The sequence below is a fragment of the Bradysia coprophila genome, unplaced genomic scaffold, assembly GCF_014529535.1.
Source record: "Bradysia coprophila strain Holo2 unplaced genomic scaffold, BU_Bcop_v1 contig_396, whole genome shotgun sequence".
In the NCBI taxonomy this organism is placed as follows: domain Eukaryota; kingdom Metazoa; phylum Arthropoda; class Insecta; order Diptera; family Sciaridae; genus Bradysia; species Bradysia coprophila.
Genome location: NW_023503653.1, coordinates 133,846 through 155,810, shown reverse-complemented (window position 1 = coordinate 155,810; position 21,965 = coordinate 133,846). Strand labels below are relative to the sequence as shown.

At 35.8% G+C, this 21,965-nt stretch overlaps 1 protein-coding gene across 6 annotated transcripts in view; it reads right to left on the bottom strand.

Annotated features, from left to right (window-relative positions):
- Positions 1 to 262: 262 nt before the first annotated feature.
- Positions 263 to 21,965, bottom strand: part of LOC119082207 (protein CREBRF homolog) — a 36,174-nt gene continuing 14,471 nt past the window's right edge. Inside the window, exons 1-6 of one of the 6 annotated variants that reach the window (XM_037191650.1) lie at positions 12,487 to 13,370; positions 5,165 to 6,432; positions 4,574 to 4,773; positions 4,254 to 4,509; positions 4,071 to 4,190; positions 263 to 1,630 (exon numbers count right to left, since the gene is read on the bottom strand). In XM_037191650.1, the coding sequence (XP_037047545.1) occupies positions 1,524 to 1,630; positions 4,071 to 4,190; positions 4,254 to 4,509; positions 4,574 to 4,773; positions 5,165 to 6,422 (1,941 nt within the window). In that variant the 5' untranslated portion in view covers positions 6,423 to 6,432; positions 12,487 to 13,370 and the 3' untranslated portion in view covers positions 263 to 1,523. Of the gene's footprint in view, positions 1,631 to 4,070; positions 4,191 to 4,253; positions 4,510 to 4,573; positions 4,774 to 5,164; positions 6,433 to 12,486; positions 13,377 to 21,965 lie in introns of those variants that run through there. The other 5 variants (XM_037191646.1, XM_037191648.1, XM_037191652.1 and 2 more) reach the window with 5 other exon arrangements.

Sequence of the window (21,965 nt, the reverse complement as noted above, 5' to 3'; positions counted from 1 at the left end):
TTATAAAATTTGGTGTCACCCGCCTCCGTGGTTGTCTTAAACTGTTCTTTCAGAACTTTGCTTAACACAACGACGCATGCAAGGTTTCCAGTGCTGAATTGCGGGGCAAGATTTGAAAATTTCTCATTCGTAAATCTTAGCGAAATGTTGAACTTGTCCTACAACAAAACATTTGAACTACGTCGATGTGTTAATGTGCTGAATTGCTGTATCGGAAAGTCACTGGACAGACTTGACAAAATGGTAAAAAAAATCAATTCTACCAATGCGTAAGTGACAGCTCATCTGATTTTATGAATGGAATTTAGAGTTGTCGTAACAGAAACATTTGGCATTTGGTATTGTTGTGGCGACTGTGATGGGGTACGTCATTGCGTGTAGGATCAGTAAGCATAGTGAATTTGAGCACCACGAAAAGTCAGCACCAGCCTGTTCATAATTTCTACAATTTTCTGTTTGGAAACAGTTTCAAAATCGATGAAATTGAAATCCAAGAATCCACTTGCAATCGAGTTCTTATCTTGAAGTTAGACCAGTGATCCAACTTAAAAACCAGTAAATTGAACGCAGTTAACGTCATTAACGTTAATTGAGGTTAAGGACTACTTGACGAAAAATTACGTGGGGTTACGTTGAGTTCGTGATCCATGTGGCCAGTGTGGAATTTTCATTTATGAGTGGTATAAAAACCACTGATTTGTTCTCGAATCAAATTGAACACAGGATTTCACATTCATTTTGTGTATTTATGCAGGCACAGATCCACCTATGAGCCCGTGGTTTTTGTTTTTATTTTGATGCCCTAAAAATGAAATTTATCGTAAAACCGATCGGATCAAATTTCAATCGCCCTAGAAAATTTTCTGGATCCACCCTTGGTGTAATGAATAATTTTGACCGAAGAATTTATGTTTTTTTAGTCCCGTGCATGCATGCGTGGTATGCTAATTGATTTTTATTTTTAAACCAGTATTAATTCTATGGCTGAACGTCCATTTTAAAGAAAATAACAAACTGTACTGCCTCCCTTAACGAAAACGTAGTTCACTTTTTTCCCGTTCACTTTCGTAATTTTTTTCTTATATTCACATTCTTTATAATTTAAACTTTTCTTTTTTTTTTTGATAATTTTATCTTTTGTTTCATTTTTCTTGTTGCAAGTAAATCACAAAATTTCTTATTGTAAAAGTTGTAAAAAATAATTTTATGGTTTTCAGCCACTGTTACTCGACTATAAAGCTTAAAATTAAAAACTAGTAAAATATTTTATGTTTTTTTTTTCGTTCTTTCTTTCCTTTTTATTCCTTATAAACTCTTAACCACAAAATAAATTGCAATAGATTTTCTCGTACAATCATCTTTTTGTTACAAACAAGTATAATAAAAACAATAACATTTCTCTCTTTTCTTTGCATTAATAATAAATATTTGGTACCCAATCAATATTACAAAGTAATTTTAGTTGAAGCGTTTCTTTTTTTTTATTTCTTAAAAAATGATTCGCATCCGACTTAGTATCAAGCTTAATTATCCGTTGTTATCTCTTCCAATCCCCCACTTGGTGTCCCTGACTTGACTTTCTCCAGAACTTTGTTCACAAATTCTGTCGATGAACCTGCTATTTTGAGAGCTGCGAACGATACAAAAAAAATGATTTTAAATTCGAGTTACGAAGTGGTAGGATTCGGAAAGCTCATGGATAAGATGGACTTAACTAAATCAAAAGAAAAACGGAATCTGCGACCTGCATACAGAGCTGGCGTTACGAACGCGAATCAATCGAGCAACAATATTTTGACGAAAGATTCTTGGAACGATCCCTATTATCTATTGATCGTTGCCAAATGTGAATTTGTAGCAAAAGTCATTTACTAATTACTTGACCTTACCGGACAGAATTTAATTGAAAGTCGTACGGAGCAGACGTGCAAATCGAATCATATAGAATAAAATTTTTTAGATTCCGTCTCATCCTAAAAAATTACAATTAATTCTCAATTCGTTCGTGTTGTGTAAATAGCCTAGTTTATGCGTGGTCAATTTATTTGTAAAAGCCCGTTGTGGTCATAGGATAATTTACACGAAGAGATTGCACGACGATAATATATTTTACGACAGGTGTACGCGAAATACTATTCGTAAGTTTGTTATTGGCACCCACGTTTACATCTAGGGAAATTATTGTATAGTCAAAAAACGGTTTTCATTTTTCTGGGCCAAAAACTGAGGGTGATAAGCCCTTTGGCTTTTGAATATCCGAGAGGTAAAAAGATCGCGTTTTACACTAAAAATGTTAATTTAAAAAGCACACCAGCGTTTTGGATTCCTTAAAATTGAATTCTGTGCGGCCAATAGCCAAATTTTAGAACCATAACCTCAATAATATCTCTGTGTAAATCGCGTTCCAGATGCTCTTCTGGCAGTTGGGCCCTCAGAAAGAAGGAAACAATCTACATTTTGGCACCAACTTTTTTTTCAAGACTTCTGTAGGCTTGCAGCCCAAAAGTACTGGGTTCATTCATATGTGCAACGATAGTGGGTGAGGCCAGCTACAACACCCCATACTCAGTTCCGTGGTACATCGAAGCTGCAGAGAAGGCGGACTCTCCGAACATTCACTATATTTCTAGTCATAACTCTAGTGGATGAACTAGCACCAAGCGGTGCGTATCTCTACCTGTAGGTCTTTTCAAGGCCGACAATCGTACAACATTACAACCATTTAAAATAATTTTTTCTTGAGTTATTGCCGAAAAACTGTTTTCGGTACCCTCTGGCATGTCTTCACTTTTGAGCGCTTTTCACAAAAAACAAATTTTTTTAAGAAAAAGTGAAAGACACGTGTTTCCTAGAATTGAAAGACGAATCCAACGAGCTATCACTCATTAAAATCGGAGACCGCTTGTTTCCCAATCACCTGAAGATTTGGCGATATCACTCTTAGGAAACTGAATGTCTAATCAAGAAATAGGGAAGACTTAATCAAACAACGTATTTGCTGTTTTTACAGAGGGGTATTTGAGCAAAGAGCACTTTTTACTCAACACCATCTTTTGTCAGAAATCTGTTGATTTATCGCTCGCTCCGCTGATCAGGCTGATCAGGCATTATTGTTTTGTTGCAAGATGGGTCTACCTGAAAATCACAGAGAAGTGAAAGTTTCGCCGAGGAAGGTGAAAATAAATTTTTTCAAATATTGTACAATTGAGACAAATTTCGTAGAATCCATTCTCGGCGTTTAATCGAGCATGGAATCTTCCACCAATATCGCCAATCAAAGAGTTTCAAACTCTCTTCATCTTGGACATATCACGATTTAAAAATGTCGAAATTTCGACTTTAGCTGGTTGTGGCTACGTGGTCAGGATGTTGAGGGAAGCCATTTTAACATGAATTAGCTTAGAATTCCTCTATCTGTTGCGATAACAATCTATATTCAAATTGACTCATCGGTCCCGCACGGCCATGTGAGCCGGTTCTCCGAAACGGCTGGATAGATCCACGAACTGAATGTGGCTCCTTATAGCAGTGCCTATATTCGCGAAAATATTTTCGCGAATTTTCTCAAATTTTCGCGATTTTCTCAAATTTTCACAAAAAAAACTTTGGAAAAATTTACGAAAATTTGAGAAAATAGTGAAAATTTGAGAAAAATCGTGAAAATATTTTCGCGAATATAGGCACTGCCTTATAGTACGCGAGTCCCTCAATAAGAACATGAAAAAAATCATAGGTGGTATCGCGACTCTATTTAAGTTTTGTTCAACCCCACCGTCGTGATTAAAGAACTTTTTACATTTACGGAAGCTACGGACTTATTGTAGAAAGGTTTGTCATGACTGCAAAGTTTGTCGGGCTGTGTCATGTGAATACAAATTCAGTTTATTCTTTCACGTGGAACTTGCACGACAATTTTACACGAATTTTGTTTCTCTGTCACGGTCCTCGTAGTGGTCAAAAATAAAAAATTCTTGGTCATTGATAAGACCGTGAAATATGCAACTACTTTCGAAAGATCGAATTACGGAGATCTGAGGAATTTAGCCGGTCGGAATTTACAAGACACTTACTTGTAGACTGAACAGCAACTTTTTCGATTTGAACGTTCGCCTCGTCAGTATTTTCATGTGGACGCCCACACTTGTAAGCCAATGCCTTTTTAATATCGATTATTCCATTGATTAATCGTTCTAAACAAAAGGATTAAAATATCACTCAACACGTCACACTCCCATTTATTTTACACCACTCACTATGCTCCGTCTCCAATCCGAATAATTTGATTTTGTTCGCCTCGTGTTGTGCCTTCTTTTTTAGTCGACAAGCTCGTGAAGCCAATTTATTTTTTTCTTTTCTAGACTTTGGCCGTACGTTAAATGGTAATTCACTGACTGGCGTCATGTCATTTATCGTCTTTCCCAATTTATCGAGTTCCTTGCCGATGCTGTACAATTTCCGCGGATTCGGTGTCAAATCGTTGCCGTCACCCTTTCTTGCCTTGCCGCTATGCTGTGAGTAAAAGGGAAATGAATTAATCTTCTTCTTTTGTTCTACATTTTAAGCCAGAGAATACCTTTATTACCTTAATTCCTCGCACAGAGCAATTAGGGCTAAAAACGGGATCGGTGATTTCATTCAAGACATGCGGATCCTCCAATTGGGATTTGATAACTAGACGCTGACCTTTCGGTCCCTTCGCCTGGACGTTGTATTGCCAAAAGAAGCGCTCCTTCTTATTACCGCTAGACCGGGGTGTGTCTTCGTTATCGGAATCTAATGGGTACAAGTCAAGCATTTTATCAATAAAGATTTTTTTTCCATACGGAGACGAATAGAACATTTCGCGGAGCGGTCACATTTGGTTTTTTTATACGAGAAAATTTTACTTGACGAAAATGTTGTGTTTTCTGTCAAGTGAAATTTTTCTGATAAAAATGCCAGGTGTCCGAGACGTGATCTATCGCATATAATTCCAAAACATTTGTTTGACTCTGTTGAGTAAAATAGCTTAAGTATCTACGGGGCTATGATTAAAAATGGATTTACTCGAGTAAATGTGCTCCTAATCCGGTAACACAATCACCCCATCGTATCCATTTTCAATCATGTCTCCTCCCACAGATATTCAATCTACCATTCTCATCATGCCGACAGTCTCTATTACCATTGTCCGTAGAATAGTCTTCATAATGATCGCTATCACTGTCATCGTAGCCTTCATCGTGTGAAAAATCGTGACCTTCAGGACTTAAAATACCGCCAGTGCTCAGTGATGACGTTGAACCGGCCTCGGCTACACTGCTGGTCGACAATAAATGTTTTCTGGGCTCACGACGTTGCCACACTTGCTGATTTTCCCACAGCCCAGTTGAGGTCGGAGCAGATGACGACAGGCGCGATGAGTTCATTTGCTGTTGTTGAAATTGTATTCGACGATTGGATGCAAATCCGTCCGGATTATGTGCACCAGCCATCAATAATGTTGACGACGGCCCTGGAACCGACTGACCCAATTGCGTTCGATCGGATAGCACGTACTCTTTCTTGAGTAATTCTTGTAGGGTGGAGTACTGTGGCTTACTTTGCATCGAAACATTGTTGTTGAATCCGTGCAACGGAGGTGATACTGAATTGTGAAGTTGTGGCGAATTGGAACTGTTATGGCTGCCTGGCGAAAATGCATTGCTGGAATTCAACGATTTGGTTGGCGTGGTATTATAGATATCGTACGGACTGGAAGGATCATCATAGAGTGCATCTTGTGCTATTATAATGCCTTGCATATTCATTTGCTGTTGTTGTTGTTGCTGCTGCTGTTGTTGTAATTGAACGTGTTGTTGGGTTTGTAGAAGCTGTTGCGGTGGTGAAATATTCGTCATCATGACATTCTGCGACGGCTGCAAAGTGGTCAACGTCGGGTGGGTCGATGACAAAATAAGCGTATTGTCCTGTTGCAAAATGAAATCTTCAATATTCAAATCTTCCAAAATCGTATCATCGTTCAGCTCAGCCAAAGTCGGTCCGGGAAATAAGTCAGCGTTGTCCACCTGAAAAATGTCATCATCATCGATGTGTAGTTCCTGTTTCGGCATTCCAATGGCATCGTTGATCGCACTCCACATGGTATTCGAATTCGTGGACGTTTGTTGCATGCCATAGATGCCGTTGGATGTAATTATATTGCAATCTTGAAGCGATTGCGGCGATAAAGATTGATCCAGATCGAAATTAAACTCTGAGAAATCGGCCAGCTGACGTGTACGAGGAATAGGCATTGCCGTTGTCGACAGGTTACTGGACGTTGTGTCCATGGAGTTACTGTAGTTCAAGCTGGGATCCGGTTTCATCAACGTAAAACTGTTTGATGAGCTGTTGTTGTCGTAAAAATCGCCGCTACTCGGCAATTTTTGATTTTGACTCATTGCTGCTGTTCTGGAAAATACAAGAGAAACGATTGAATTTATGCGGAAAACCCATTTTCGTTTTTTTTTAAATTAAATTAATTCATGGACCACAGAGACCTTCATTATCTAACTGAAATTGGCATTCAATTAAATAGGAAAATAAAAAGACCATTGGACACAAAGGCCCAAAAACAAAAAAGTTTAATAAAATCAAAATACCCATCGGCAAACGTCCGAATTCAAAGTCCGGACCTGGCGGTCACACTCTACTCCCCATTATGATTCATACAGCCGATAATAAAGAAATTCGTGGACGATAAACGGACTCCTTCGAATGCGTATGACGCAACGATGAGGGAATTCAGAAATGGATTTAGGAATAGCAATTGGTTATCAACATTTTGCTACTTTCGATAACAACAAATGGCACAATTTACCCACAAAGAAAGAAAAACATGTCATAGGCTTTAAACCACTCAAAAATGCGAGACGCAATACTAATCTAATCATTGAACGTAACAAATATGTGCAAAGAAATGAATAAAACAATAATAGGACGTAACAGGTTGGACTTCGATAAAAAAGAAGTGGATTTTGGTTAGGAGCTATTTACGGTTACCACTGATACTGACCAAAGTATTCAGTTAATTCGTTTTGACAACTGCTACTTTCAATAGATTCTGTGTAGAATGTCCTTAACTTAAATTACTGCAGCTTCACTCATTCTCCTAATGCGAAAGTTACTCCTGGTCGTTCAAAAATATTTTACATGAACGATCAGGAGTGAAAGTCAGAAAATTCAACCGTGTCACATGGCGTGGGCGAAAGTCACTGCCCGCGTTTTGAAATACCAACTACGAAAGATAATTAAATCGCAAAAAATACTAAAAAAAAAGTTGGAAAATAAAAAATAATTTCACGTAAAATGAGACGGGTCGGAGGGCATTAGCGCCATGCTATAAAAATAAATAAATTTCTGTCAACGTTCTTGGCTGAAATTGCAGTGAGGGATTCTTTTGAAAATCCACCTATCAAAATCGGACCCATTTCGTCTGGGATGGATTGCCAGTAGACCTCAAAACAGGCCTCACACAGTCTCGAGCCACACCTCGTTCCTGGTGGAAGATCTCCGAAGTTGGAAAAATAGTGTTTTTTATCCGAATTTTTTGGCCGTTATAAATGATCATTCCAAGTGAGAGTGGGCTCGTTGGAAAGCTGAGCTTAAGTACTTTGCAAGAAATTTTTTTCAAATCTGTGTTAACTTTAGACAGGTACTGATGACGCTTAATGTGAACCTAAGATGCTAGTCGTAACATACATTGTCTAAGCTTTTAATTGATACCTCATATGCAGTGCTGGTGATTGCTGACATAAAATTTTCTTATGTTAGTACAACCGCTACTCGTGAATCTCGCCAGTAAAATTACATGTTTTTTGATCAAATTTTTTGCTGTGCACTGAATTTTTTGAGTAGCGGATGTAGACCTCAAATTTACACTTCAAAGTCACACTAGTGCATGCCTAGTGTCATTAGGAAGCTAAGACCAGCAGATACTAGGGAAAACAGGAACCGTCAGAAGTTCGCCTAAATAATCAAACTTTTACCCATACTTTCAACTGCTCGTAACTCGTAACAGCTGGATTTCACCCCCATATAAGACTATTTGCACCGAAAGTAAATGCAATTACCTTTCTAATGACACCTCACACGACCTTGTACGTGTCGTGTAGCCGGAGAAAGTTCCATAAGAAAGGTGCATGTTATCAGTTTTCGATCACCTCTAGCTAGGCGCAAAACAATCGTAGATTTTTCAAAAAAATATTTTTGGACTCCAACACCTATCTAGGCACACATAAAAAAAAGTCCACTGGAAAATGCGTCCAATTTCGGCAGGTCGCTTTTCAAAACAATACCTCAACAAACAAAAAACTTTTTAGGAATTATCGGGAAGTATTAGGAATATAGGAATTTAAGTCCTTAAAATAGGCACTGTCTTGATTAGCATTTACTATCGTCTTATGGGATTTTTTACTTTTACTTTCGTAGTTGGTATAAAGAATAGTTATTTAGTTCTGTCAAGCTGCAGTAAAACTAACTCATTTTTGCTGTAGCAAAATGTTTGATAAAATTAACGAAGTAATAGATTTCGAATCAAACATTAGAAAATAGTTTGTGCCGTGGCAGATTTAATGAAAGTGATACTGTGATACGTTCCATAAACGTCACTGTTTTGGAAACCATCAAAGAAATATTGTCACTCCAACCATACACAAAATCCGCTCCGTACCCTGAATTTTCTTTTAACCTAGTATCTGGTGGATTTTAAAGAACTGTCAGCTAGTATTGTTAGTCGTAAGTTACACAAACGGTGGCTTGTCAACCTGTATGTCATTAAAAACATAGCTAACGCCGACCCGTACGAAACACCTATTCGTATCAAAAGCCTTTACTGTGAAACTCTTCATTTCTTTTACTTCATTCTCTACTGAAAAGCTATTCGCCCTTTAAAATCACTTACATTATCTTTCTTTGCCTTGTTATCACATACAAATAAATTGCTGGAGGCAATATAGACAGCCCCGTACGAAGTCAACTTTCATAAATTCCTATTTAACAGCTATATACCGCTATATTCTCCTATAAATAAACATTTCACAGATGAATATGCTATTATATAGCTCTATATGCCTGTATATAGCTCAATATAGGTGAATATAGATATATATATAGATGTCCATATATGGAATGCCTGAAACACCCCACACACATAACAAATTATTTCCATGTTAACAGAAACACTCTAAGTACCATTTTTCCCAAGATATATCACTTTTATTAAAATCCAATATGGCCACCGGCAGCCATTTTGTTAGGAGACCGGAAGTTTTACCGACGCTTTACATTCGTTAATACCTTTCAAACAAAAAAAAATTCATGAAATCCGGTCAAAATTTACTCGAGATATTGACAAAATACTCCACGTTCACTGTACGGCCGAGTAGCCAGATAAGAGCTCACTCCAAGAGACATAGCTCACGCTCCGGAGAACATAATTTCAAAAACTTTTTTTTCCCTGATTGGTACGGTCAATACCTATCTAATAAAGCTAAAACAGACGAAATATGTTGAAATGTGGCCGACCTACAGGCAAAAACTGCTTGCCGCCCTGTGCCTGTTTCACACCAAGGGGTCTAACTCACGAGTCGGTCATCCGATTTCCATAAACTTTTTTTTTGTCGATCGGTATTGTAAATATCTTTCATTTAATGTATCATTTACAAGTGTAACGTTTGAATGTCCGGAGATATCTTCGAAAAACCGTAAAGCACTTATTGGGCCACAGCTCGGGAAGGGTCGATCCAAAATCACTCATCTTCAAATTTAGCTTGTCTTTTGACATTACCAAACGGGAAAAAAAAAGAATTTTCAAAATCGGATGCGTTTTACTCAAGTTATCGTGCAGACGGACAGACGGACATTTTTTTTTCACTGATTTGGCATCTCTAGACAACCACAATAGGTTTCCCCTTACTCAGGGAGTCCAATTCGTCGTGTTACGGACGTGTGCGTAAACGCATAAGACCACAGTACTTCGTACGGGTCTAAAAAGTAGTATTGTACATCAGCAGCACGGCGAATTTCATCTAATTGTGCAATAAAAACGTTCGTCCTAACAGACTTCACTGGACTGAATAATTCCGATCTCGTGGAAAATACCACATAACATCTATTCGCTAGATCGCGAGAGGTGTTTTGATTCTAAAAATAATGAAACGAAAAAGAGAAAACAATTGCTGACGCAATATTGAACAAGAAACGAAAAAAAAACTGACGAGAAATACCCTCAACCTTTTCTCAGTCGTTTTATACAAAATAACAATATTTGTTATTGCAAAATGAATATAATACGAACGCAGACGTACATGGACAGGACAAACGTGTATTGGTTAAAAATGCTGGTAAATAATGAACGACTGATTACTAATAGTTATTCAACGTTTTATTGTTTTTGTACTCGAATGAAAAAAAGGCATGTACTCAAACACACAGCGAGCAATCAGCACTTTTCGTTTGTTCAGACCCAGTGTTATATATCAACGACACGTGTGTTATGAAAGGCAAATGCAAAAATAATTAAATTTTGACTCGATGGATTCTGATCAAATGTCACGGAATAGCGCATGATCTCAGGACTTCGACAAAGCAATTAGTCTTGCAATTGGACCATTATATCCTGAACGATAAGACTTCCAGAAGGTTAAAATTTGGCACATTGATCACGTCTTGATTTTAAAGTCTTATCGCTCGGTTTATATTAGTCCGATTCAAAAACTAATTCGTTTGCTGGAGTCTTGACATCACACGCTACACAGTCTACAAAACATATGGATAACCATAATTAAGCTCAATACGCAAAGCAACGGTTACGCATGTAAAATTGTAAAAGCTCGTCATCAACTGAAACAGTTATTAACGCAGGTCGGTACTGAGAAATAAGCAACGAGATCGCTTGCATTCCAACGAGTTCATCCAATATAGACGAAACGCATTGTACGTAGTAACCTATAATGAAAAAACCATTGGGAATATTCAATGTCGCCTGTTGGTAGAACAAAATGAGAAAAACAAATTTGTTTTCTTGACATTGAGAAGACCCAACTGTTAATCCATACAGAGGATGTGGCTATCAAACGATCCACCGTTTCAAGACATTACGTCAACCGCATCTCCCATTAACAACATAGACAAAATATTTTGAAATTTTCTCTAATCTTCGGTTCCGTTTCATAGGTTTCATATAACAACTTTTAAAATTATATCCATGGGTTCTTATGGAGCAACGCTATAAGCAGCACTATCAGAACTCAACTAAAGAGCTTAAATATGCCTATCAGACAGGAATCCTTCTTTCAGAAAGTTCTTTTTTATAACATTGGAAAATATATGCGAATTGTGTCCCTTCGAATCAGAATTGAGTCTTTTCCATCTGTCAAAGTGACGTTTTAGACGTCAAACGGTTTTTTTTGAAGTAGTCAAAAAATCGTTTATTTTTTATCAATTCTAATAGAGAAACAGAATTGAGGAAAAATAAATGATTTTCTGTCACTTTGACATATAGAAATGACCGACTTTTGATCCAAACTTCATTAGCTTTGCTTCTTTTCCACACTCAGGTCCAGGACTAGCCCTATGGGCATTTACACGATGCCTGAATGTCTTTTTGATTTTTGTTGTTGCATGAAATAAGGGCTTTTTAGAATTTCTTCTTATTTAGCGCCCGAAGCGAAGGGCGTTTGGTTTCCTATTTTTTTAGTTCATTAAATTGCTTTCTATGTAGTACCAGTTGGTATCAATTTCAAGATTTGCCTGTAAATTCTATTCAGAGTTCGGGAGCGCGTTGTGATGGATTTGCTCCACAAAACTTCGAATTCTGCACTTTGATTGAAGGTAGCATCACAGCTTTTATTGCTGGTTGTCTATCTGTGTCAGTGTTGTTGCGCGTGATCTCAGGGCTCCAGCAAACTAATTAGTTTTTGAATCGGACTAATCGGACAATGTGTCAATTTATAGCCTTCTCGAAGTCGTATCGTTCAGGTTATATTGGTCCAATTGCAAGACTAATTGCTTTGTCGGAGTCCTGAGATCATGCGCTATAGCGTGACATTTTGTTTGATCAGAATCGGTCGAGTCAAAATTTATTTTTTTTTGCATTTGTCTTTATCGTTTGACATTTGCCTTTAATGTTAGGATTTAGTATTAGTGTTATTGTTCGGCATCTATCGGCGACAAACCTGACGTTACCTAATACCATAAACTAACTTTTCGTTATCTCAAAGCCTATACACTTAACAACTTTAACTTCGTCTCAATCAACAATGTTTAAGGCCAGTTCATAATCGCATAGATTTTTGCGATATATGCGACCATGAACTGGCCTTAACCACAAATCGTGTCTTATGATCTTTATCAATTATCGGTGATTCACAATAGAACAAAAAAAAATCAACAAAAATGTTAGTAAAACCGATCTAAACTAGTGAACCACTTCTACTGATGTGTAATTTATAGGTAGGAACTTACATTATAAACAAGTAGGATAAACGAACCTGTATAACATCCTAAATAATTGTTCATCCATTTGTAGTCTCATAAAATGTCTGAGTGTTCAGTTGGATATTTTAATTTTAAATCTATTTCCAAAATTCATTAGAATCACTGCAATATGATTCATGTTATTCAATTCATCAACACACTGTTTGACACCATCAGACGAAAATTAAAGAAAAAATTCAATTTAATTTCTCAGAAAAATTGGAATTAATGCAATCAGCAGCGGTGAGATTTAATGGATTTCATACACACACAAAAATCCGCAACACAAAATCACAAAAAAGAAAGAATTTAATTCAAGTTCAGGTTCAGTTTGTTCCCTTTATATTCTTTTTATTTATATTCGTTTTTATTCACTGAAGTTAATAAACTTTGCCAAGGCTAATTAAAATCAAAGTCATTATCATTTATTGGTAGGTATAACCATTTATATTTAGATAGTTCATTGCCAATGAAACTCTTGACTGTTAAGTTCGCAAAAATAAAAAAGAAAAAAAAATGTTCGACACACGACGGAAACCCGCTTATAAAGTCGTTGTTCAATCAAAATACGTACAGACTTTATAGACTTAGCACATTTACACAGAAAAAATATTTATTTATTTTTTTCGAAATAAAATTACAAAAATTTCAAGAGTTAGGTTTATTTGGTTTCCTTATTTCTTTTTCTTAGATTTCGTTCTTTAAGCACAAAAAAACACAATTAGCACAGAATTTGCAAAAAAAAAATTGTGTTGATTTCAAACTGCTGCGATAGACGATTTTCAATGTACAAAATAATGTTCAAATTTTTCATTTATAATACACAAAACGACATTTTGAAAACGAGTGCTTCTTATAAGACCGTCAAAATACGAATGAATCGTCATTCGAATTTTTATTTGGATGTTTTTGTTATGATGCTAGATAGCGCACGCACACTATGAACGTAGACCGACATATTCACACATTCATATAATGCTTTTCAACTCACACAACGGCTTAATGTTTACAAACAACAAGTCGCATACCACAAAAACATATTTAGCTTGAGCTTATATTCATATGATTTTTATGTTATGCATGTGGGGATGTTATATAAAGTCGCTTTATATACCTCAAACCAGCTGAGGTAGAAAATAATCATAGATACTGACTGAGGCTAAAAGCTATAGCTCTATTCGTTGTTTTATTTCTTTTTCCAAGTATTTCGTGGTGGAAATAAAATCAATATACTCCATATCGTGTGGATTTATTAAAAACTTGTTTCACGTTATCGATTTATTTGCTTCATCGTACTGGTAGAATTTTAAATGAACCGGGGATTTACTGATTTCACACTCAGACAGGTCACAATAACTTGGAACATATTTTGAGGTATCGTAGCGGGGAAAGTCGTTTATCTCGGAGGAGCAAACTTGTATCCTGCGCCGAAGGCAAGGAATATAATCCTCTTCCAAGATAAACGAGTTTCCATGCAGATACTTATATTTACATGCTTTTATTTTCCATAGGGTCGAAAGTGGCTTATTACACATCTAGGGAAAACAAGAAAATTGATCTGTCTATTGACCTCGGCTTCGCCTCTGGATCAAAAAAATTCACACGAAAACTCTACTTTTCAACTCTTTATCCCTTGTTATGTAAATATGTGTTGCAATATCGCGACTTCGTCGCTTGTTTTCCACGTCGTTTAGGAAAAACGTTGTTTCTAACCATTTTAGCATGCTTCAGGAAAATAACTATTATTGCATTGGTGTGAATACATCAACATTAAATGCTGTTTTTCAGAGTATTATAACGAACATTAATTCTGTCATAATGTACGATAAGCGTGACGTCAATATTATTTATCTAGAGCTTATGAGTCCTACATTATTATGTCGATAAGGAGATAGTTTGCACCAATACAATAATAGTATATTATGATACCGGGGAATTTTTCCAGCGTTATACATGAGTAACATTCCCTGGTATCATATATTCTGTTATTGTATTGGCGGAAACGATCAACTTATCGACATATTAATGTAGGCTTATAAACTCTAGGTAATTAATAATGACGACGCGCATAGCGCAAATTATGACAGAATTATTGTTGGGTATAATGCCCCGAAAAACAGTGTTTAATGTCGATACACTAACGGAATTTTGAAAACCGACACATTTTCTGTTTCTGTGTTTTACTAGAGTTTCGGATTTCTCCATAGTAAAAATGCATTCAAAATTCACAAAAAACCACTAAAACAGAAAACAGAAAATGTGTCGGTTTTCAAAATTCCGCGAGTGTATATTCACGCCAATGCAATAAAACATTATAAGTAAATATGGCAATATGGCACGCGTAATACTCTCTTGTATGCAGAGACATAAGGGAGATGCAGAATTTTTTGGTATTACAAGTCAAACAATTATTGTAACCTTGGTTTTAGAAAAGAAACACGCTGACGTTTTTGACAAGATTTGCTAAGTTTAAGTTTAAGTCTGCAAAGATATCATTATTGACAGCTGCAGAATAGAGTACTATTTTGTATGAAATGGTTTTTTGCAGTTGTGTTACACACTGTCAAGTTTCAGCACCCTATTTAGAGTACCACTCATGATTATATCTTTTTTTAAACTAATGGTCTAATGGTAAAACTAATCTTTGTTTTCCCTATCTTGTGGCGACCTGCAAACATGTATGAAAATTGACTAAAAAAAACCCTTCACACTTTGAAAGCGCCCGTGGCGCCTTTCTACTGTTCGAACAAAAGTTTTCCATTTTGATCTAAAAAGGCTAAAACTGTATTCCGTCAGAAATTACTTAAGACTAGTATACAGTTCTTGAGACGATGAAAATTGTTTGAAAAATAAGCGTTTGACAGATGTTTATACAATTTATGGCAGGGCCTATTTTTAATTCAATAAATTCATAAATTTCATCAAAATTCATCAAATTTTTAAAAAATTCATTAAATTTCATGAAAATTCATTAATTTTAGTTTTCATGAAATTTAATGAACTTTTAAAGAATTTAATGAAATTTGATGAAATTAATGAATTAAAAATAGGCCCTGATTTATGCAATTCCGGGACGGAATCGAACTGTTTTGAAGATTATTGCACATAGTGCGATAAAATTTTTTTCGCACTCTAAAATGCTGAGAGTAGAAACTCATCTAATGTATTTAGACTGAACTTATGTTTAATAACACATTAATTCGTTTTCCTTCAGCCAGCAATCGTGAACATGTTTATTAACGACAGCACATTTTATCTACGTTCATTAACATACACAACAAAACCTCTCTCACATAGGCCGCTGTCGCAATCCTGAGAGACTTTAATGCAATGCAAATGTTAACAACAACTAAGTCAGTTAACATCTGCCACGTCTCAACAGGCAATGGCAAAAATATTCCCAATGTACGGAGACAGGTATTCACTTTATGCACGGACATGTTAAGCGAATCATAAAAGAATGGAACATATTTTTACATAGAAAATTTTCATTTTTTTCGTGATTCGCTTAACATATCCGTGTATAAAGTAAAGACTAGTCTCCTTACATTGGGAATATTTTTGCCACTGGCTGTTGAGACGCGGCAGATGTTAACTGACTTTGTTGTTGTTAACATTTGCATTATACTAAAGTTTCTCAGGATTGCAACAGTGGCCAGCCAATGTGGTGTCTGTGTGATAATGTATGTTTCCGTGTTTTGGCATAGAAACAGTTCATTCCGTCCCGAAATTGCATAAAACGTTGTATGCAATACGAATCGTATGCTGGTATATTATCACACACGACGTCTTGTCAATCTCGGCTTCGCCTCGGGTGCCATCTAGTGCGATAATATACCTTCATACGATTTTTGTTGCATAAATAACTATTATATGATAACATATTTCATGGGTCAGTTTTTCAAGAATTTTTCACTAACTGTGTGTGGTGCGGGGTGCGCACAAAAATGATAAGGGAAAAAGGCGGGCAAATAATTGTAGAAATTCAAAATTTACAAAATAAAATTTTGGACTTTTGTGCAATTATTTGAAATTCGCTGATTGTGGATCCGTGACAACACCTGAACTGCAGTAAAACGATATGAAATGTATCAGGGCATATATTTTTCAAATGCGGCAGACGTTTACGTAAAAGTGAAGCATAAAGCATGTATTTTCACACTCAGAGGGAAGATGGAAATTAGAAAATTTACTGTATTTGTTCATTGTCAACTGGTCGATCTTTATATTGTGAGCTTATCAGTCTTACTTATCCAGAGAAATGATAAGTTGGTACGCTTGAAGGAACATGTGAATGACAGTTGGCTCCTATAGTAGAAGGAACACATGAATGACAGTTGGCTTCTATGTGAGAGAATGTGAGATAAATGCATAGAAAATTCCATTCTCTCCCATAGGAGCCAACTGTTATTCACATGTTCCATCTACGTCGTCACAGGCGTACCAACTTATCATTTCTCTGTACCTATCATAAATGCAAGCAATAACTTTGTTATGAAACGTAATGCTTAGTTTCCTCTTACCAAAGAAGTACTCCGTGTGAGAGACAAAATTGAATTTTAGCAATTTTTTCTTTGTATTTTTGACAGCGCTCTCTCTCACGGAGTACTTTTTGTTGAGTGGAAACTTAAAGGCCCAAACGCAGTCTCTCTCTGCGCATGCGCACTATTAAAACGGCGTGCTAAATGGAGTGACTGCAATTCCAGCTTAAGTGTGGCATACATAATTCACGTACGTCTACTTCCTGCTTCTTGTAATGATTTCAATTGTCTTTTTGAACTTAGCGGATGGATTAATTTGTGCCGAAGCTTAGCGCTTCCTACCAACCTAATCCACCTAACTAAAAACTGAAAAATAAAAACAAATTTCGAAAGTGCCAATTTTTTAAGTTAAAACCTAAGTCAATTTTACCCATGCCTGCTTGTCGAAAAGATTTCGATGTGCGATTTAAAGACGCGCTCTTGGTTGAGAAATGAGTCGACCTCGAGAAAAATGGTAATTTTTAGTAGAAAATATCGAATGTGGGTGGATACTTCTGTTTATAAAATTGATTTGAAAGTATTTCTGAAAAACATTTTCCATCCGCTTTATTATACAAACATTTTTTTTGGCTGCTCGTCATAGGTTTTCTGTTTTGCATTTTTGGCATTTACGGTATTAAGATCCTGTACAGTAAAGCTTATCTTATAGGACTAGACAATTGCAAAAAAATGACTCAACTAAATCATTTTCCCGCATGCACCCTCATATCGCACCCACAACAGCGATGAACTTTGTACCCAAGCAAAATAATTTACCATGTTTTAATTCAAAATAAAAACAAAATCCTCACACAACAGAGAAATATATGTACAATATCGCTGATATGGACTCATTCTATTTTTTTTCTTGTTTTTTATTATTATTTTCGCTACCGTCATCGTCATTTGTTTACATCAAATTTCGTTCATTCTTCTATTGTAGCAAATTAACCGTGTTTTCGATAATAGTGGTATTTGGTTGATACTCTAAATAAATATTAGAATACACGTAAATGTATACAATACACTTAGGTGAATAATATACATAAAGTGGCTCATATATATGATACACAATACGATAATCATATCCATTTAATATAATTCTGTTTATTGTATGGATATCAAGGCCATTTGTATAAACACGCGCGTCATTTTCATCCATTAAGCACTTTGGATGTGTGAATGTATTCGGTCTCCGTATAAAATATCTATCTCAACAATTTTTGTTTGATAGACCGTTGGCATCAAAACAAATAACACTAACAGACACATTTACACCAATTATTATCACTACAAAACACAACGACAGTCCCATTCAAGAAAATATCTACTGGTTTTTTTTGTGTGTTTCTTTCGCTTGGAAATCGGTTTTCACGTCATTTGCTTGTTTTTCTGGCCACAAAAATGGCTATTTTTATTGGTGTCTGAAACAAAAGGCTTATAGGTCATTTTCTTTTCGGCAAAAGTCGTAAAAATGTAAAAATATCTGGCTTTGTTAAAGTTTTATTATGTTGAGATTAAAATCGAATATACTCGGAGAGGTAATGGAATATCTTAACGTCCAACACATTCTTAGCATGGCATATTCCATTTATTTATTTTTTGATTGAATTCAATTCTGAATAAAATGTTTATTTTTCATTTTTTCCGAGAAAATAATTTACGAATCCAGTTTAACGGCGAGATTGGGGGAGGGTGCAAATTTTGTCGGTTCCGATGTTTTTCCTTGCTACAGTGTTTGCTAAATTTCTGACGAATTTTTATTTGATCATTATCAAATGATCTTTCTTTAATTTATTGAATATTTTCAAGAACTTTCTAGAAATATGGATTTTTATTGAAAGTGTTTCCGGCTTCCTAAAAGATGAGGCTAGTCTCGCTTTTCACCATCTCCGATTCAACTGAAATTTAAGTAAGAGGCAGCTGTACACCGTCGTTTGTTCAAGCAACGCTATGAGACCTCAACTATATATAAGAGCTTAAATATGCCTTTCTCCTTTATACCCTTGGAAAGGTCTTTTCCAACTGTCAAAGTGACGTTATGAATTCTCATAGAGAAACCGAATTGAGGAAAAATAAATGATTTTCTGGCTACTTCGAATATTTTTTTTCGTTTGACGTTTAAAACGTCACTTTGACATACAGAAATGACCGACTTTTGATACAAACTTCGTTAGCTTTGCTTTTTTTCCACACTCAGGTCCAGGACTACCCCTATGGGCATTTGGACGATGCCTGAAGGTCTTTTTGATTTGTGTTGTTGTATGAAATAAGGGCTTTTTAAAATTTCTTCTTATTTAGCGCCCGAAGCGAGGGGCGTTTGGTTTCCTATATTTTTAGTTCATTCAATTGCCTTCTATGTAGTACCGGTTCAGGATTCGCCTGTAAATTCTATTCAGAGTTCGGGAGCGCGATTAGCTGGATTTGTTCCACAAAACTTTGATTGAAGGCAGCATCACAGCTTTTATTGCTGTTTGTCTATCCGTGTCAAAATGTCAGTGTGCACTGCGTGATCTCAGGACTCCAGCAAACTAATTAGTTTTTGAATCGGACTAATATACGTCGAGCGATAAGACTTTAAAATCACGAAGTGATCAATGTGTCAATTTTTAACCTTCTCGAAGTCGTATCGTTAAGGTGATATTGGTCCAATTGCAAGACTAATTGCTTTGCCAGAGTCCTGAGATGCGCTATAGCGTGACATTTTGTTTGATCAAAATCCATCGAGTCAAAATTGAATTATTTTTGCATTTGTCTTTATCGTTTGACATTTGCTTTTATTTTTCAGTACTATTCCGTTATTCAGCGTTTGTGTTGTCGTGCGGCATTTATCGGCGAAAAATCTGACGTTTTCTAATAATAAAAAACAAAGGACTTACGCCACCTATAATGAGGCAACATTCCAACACTTTTCAAATGTGTCTCTACAGTTCGCCTAATGTGTGTTGAGCCGACTTATCCTTCTCCAGTATCTTCTATCGATTTGTTTATATTTGTAAACTTTTTTTTTCAATAATTTTATTTAATTGAAATGCAAGTCATGTTAACACGAACTAATTTCAATTTAATTGTATCACATCATTTGCAATATGTGTAAGTTTCTGAGTGATCTTTGATCTTAATTTGTATGATAAGAGATTCCATATTTCATAACGTCCCATTGAATATTTTGTCATATGTATAGTAATGTACGAAATATAAAATAATTGTATTCTAAATGCCACAAAAGTTGAATTACTGATAAGGAAATAAATTGTAAATAAATTCATTAGGAGAAAAAAAAAACAACGTTATATTGTGAGACACACAGCGTATACATTCAAAATGTTAAAATGCAATTTTGGATTCGAAAAATGCGTGTGAATATAATCGAAAATTGTCAATGTATTGCAGATATTTACATGTAAGGGAACTAAGGGAAGAAAGCCGTTGCCTTCCCCGTAGTCTAAAAACTTGTAACTTACAGCAAAATTATTATTTATCGACAAAAAGAGTTGAAAATCTTACCTGCTGCAGGTTACCTGGAGACAAAGTTACCTGCAACAGGTAAGATTTTCATCTCTTTTTTGTCAGCGTGTCATAACTTCTGTCCATATTAAACAGGGCTTATTTTAGAGAATTTTTCATTCTGAAAATTCCGAAAATTCTGAAAAATTTCGAAAAAGTTCTGAAAAATTCCGAAAAATTATTTCAGAATTTTTCGAAACTTTTTCGGAATTTTTTTCAGAATTTTTGGAATTTTCAGAATTAAAATTCTCTAAAATAAGCCCTGATATTAAAGGTTTTCACCTATTTTGTCGCAAACACATAAAGTATAGTATGTTAGTCGCTGCGTGGAGTGAATTGTAAGCTATAAGTTCAATTCAACTCCTCAAAACAACAGATTCAGCAGGTTTTGAATCCGAACCGGAAGCAATGGTAGTACTTCAGCATAGTTGATCTCCTCAAAATAATAAAATTTCAAACAATATCGTACTGTACTACAGTCGGCGACTTTCAAATAAGTGATGCTTTTTGTTTCAGCTGTTTTTCATCTGATTTACTCAAACAAACGCCAATGCTTTTGTTTATGGGTGAACAATGTACTACACGTATGTGCGTGGTAATGGCAAACCCGTTTAAGGACATAAAACCATATTTGTATGAAAGGATCAGCTGAAACGAAATATGCCACTTATTTCAAAGTCGCCGACTGTAGTCGAGGCTTAAGTCTACAGCACTTTTAGTCTAGGTAAAAAAATACTAATTGAGATCGAAATATTGTGTCGCCTAGGCAGGGCCTATTTTAATCGAATGAAATTCTTAAAATATCAAAAAACAAATTCAATTTTTGTCGTTTTCTCTAAAAAGGCGATACAACGTCGCCGCTCCGCTCATATTCGCTGCAACAAATACGTCATTTGCATCTTAGCGATCCGATCGTAAAAGTTAAAAATCTCGTCATTTTATCTGTACCTCATCATCATCATCTTTTTAAATTCATCTTCGATGATCAAGAATAGGCGGAAAAATTGAAACAAATTGAGTTAGCATAATGTTTTAGCTTCCGTTAAAGGAAACCCTTCTGGTAAACACCAATTCCAATCAAGGTGTCAATTCTTTAAAATAAAACCAGGATTCCAAATGCTAAATTAATAACAAAAAGAAAAATAAACAAAAATTGTGACACTAACAAGCGCTGACAAATGCCTCCACATAGAATGCATAATACAACACCCGTAGAGATAAGCAATGCAATGCAATTTTAACACAAAGAAGCTATAAGTAAAAGCTAAAGAATGAATCAACTATTTACATCGTGTTTTCAGCGCATGATGCAATTTTTACATTGATTTTGCTTTTTATATAACATGAAACATGGAATTGTACACAGTGTACTGTACACATGTTCATTGTATACTTTCGAACAGGGATGATACCGAATCGAAAATGTCCTATGGCCGCTAT